The 1,213-nt window shown below is 45.3% G+C and overlaps 1 protein-coding gene across 1 annotated transcript; it reads right to left on the bottom strand.

Moving 5' to 3' along the window:
* Positions 1-214: 214 nt before the first annotated feature.
* LOC104957558 (jouberin-like) lies at positions 215-798 on the bottom strand (the record flags this gene model as incomplete). Its single annotated transcript, XM_010785202.1, has 2 exons — positions 215-364; positions 566-798. Coding segments are annotated over 2 exons (383 nt in total), but the record flags the coding sequence as incomplete, so codon positions are not given.
* Between the last annotated feature and the right edge of the window lie 415 nt (positions 799-1,213).

Consider the following 1,213-nt stretch of genomic DNA (forward strand, 5'->3'; position numbering starts at 1 on the left):
GGAGGAGCTCTGTGAGGAAGTCTGAAGGAAGGGGCAGATTTTTTCCGGTCGTGTATTTTCAAATGCTAGCGCACTCGAGCTGGTTTCTCCAAAATTACCTACCCCACCTTTAATTGATTCAGAAAAGTATTTTTAATCTAAAAATAAAGTTATTGATTTATTTTTTAAAATAATGTATTAAAAAATAATGAAATGGATGTAATGTGTCTCTCACCTGTCCAGGCAGCCTGCTCCACCTGGGCGGGGGGGGCAGGGTGTGGGGGGGCTGCATCAGGCTCCTGGTGGCCTCGCTCTGCAGCTCAAAGAAGGAGGTGCTGCCCCGCTCCTCCTGCAGAGCCATCATGGAGCGCATGCACGGGTCCACCTGAAACATCATGTATATATTAATATATCATAAACAGCATCACATGCACGGGTCCACCTGAAACATCATGTATATATTAATATATCATAAATACAGTATCACATGCACGGCTCCACCTGAAACATCATGTGCTGTATATGGTAAACAGCCTCATTAGCACATATCCAGAAGTGTTCCCGATAAAGATAAAGTGTAACGTACGTGCTCGGGCAGAGCGATGCCCTTCACGGTGACGTACAGCGTGGAGCTGTACTTGTTTCGGGGGAACTTGCTCCACCACTCGAACACCTCGATGCTGCCGGGGGTCCGCTTGGCCCGGGCGGGGGGGCAGAACAACTGGAGGCGGAGCTTACTGTCGATGTTCAGCACGCCGTTAGTGCCCACCAGCTGCAGGAAACAGCATGAGAAGTTGTAATAGAATAATATTATATTCACTTACTGACTTTAATAATATCATTGTGTGATTCTTACTTGCTAATGTTTATCTCTATTTACTGGCTTTCACGTCCTGGCTAAGCTTGGGAACATTCTTGTTGAGAAGATGTGTTGCAGTGTTGTTAGTTACTCTCTATGTGCACCAACAGTATGACCTTCAACTCAGGTGAACTTCCTGATCCTGCCTCCCTAACTTCCACAATGCTCCTTTGTTTCACCAAGCTCAACCCCTCCCTTTCTCCTCTCTCTGTGTTTAAATAACCCAAACTCTACTCTTGGTCTTTCACTCTGCAGACTGTATGCTCTCTGTGTGACGGACTGAACTTTAAACTGAAGAATTAAAATACGACAAAGACAGCTGAATGGTTTGATTCTCTATCCACATTTGATAAATACATTCCCACCACTGAGACT

Source organism: Notothenia coriiceps, unplaced genomic scaffold, assembly GCF_000735185.1.
Source record: "Notothenia coriiceps isolate Sejong01 unplaced genomic scaffold, NC01 NC01_scaffold00027351, whole genome shotgun sequence".
NCBI classification, from domain to species: Eukaryota; Metazoa; Chordata; class Actinopteri; order Perciformes; family Nototheniidae; genus Notothenia; species Notothenia coriiceps.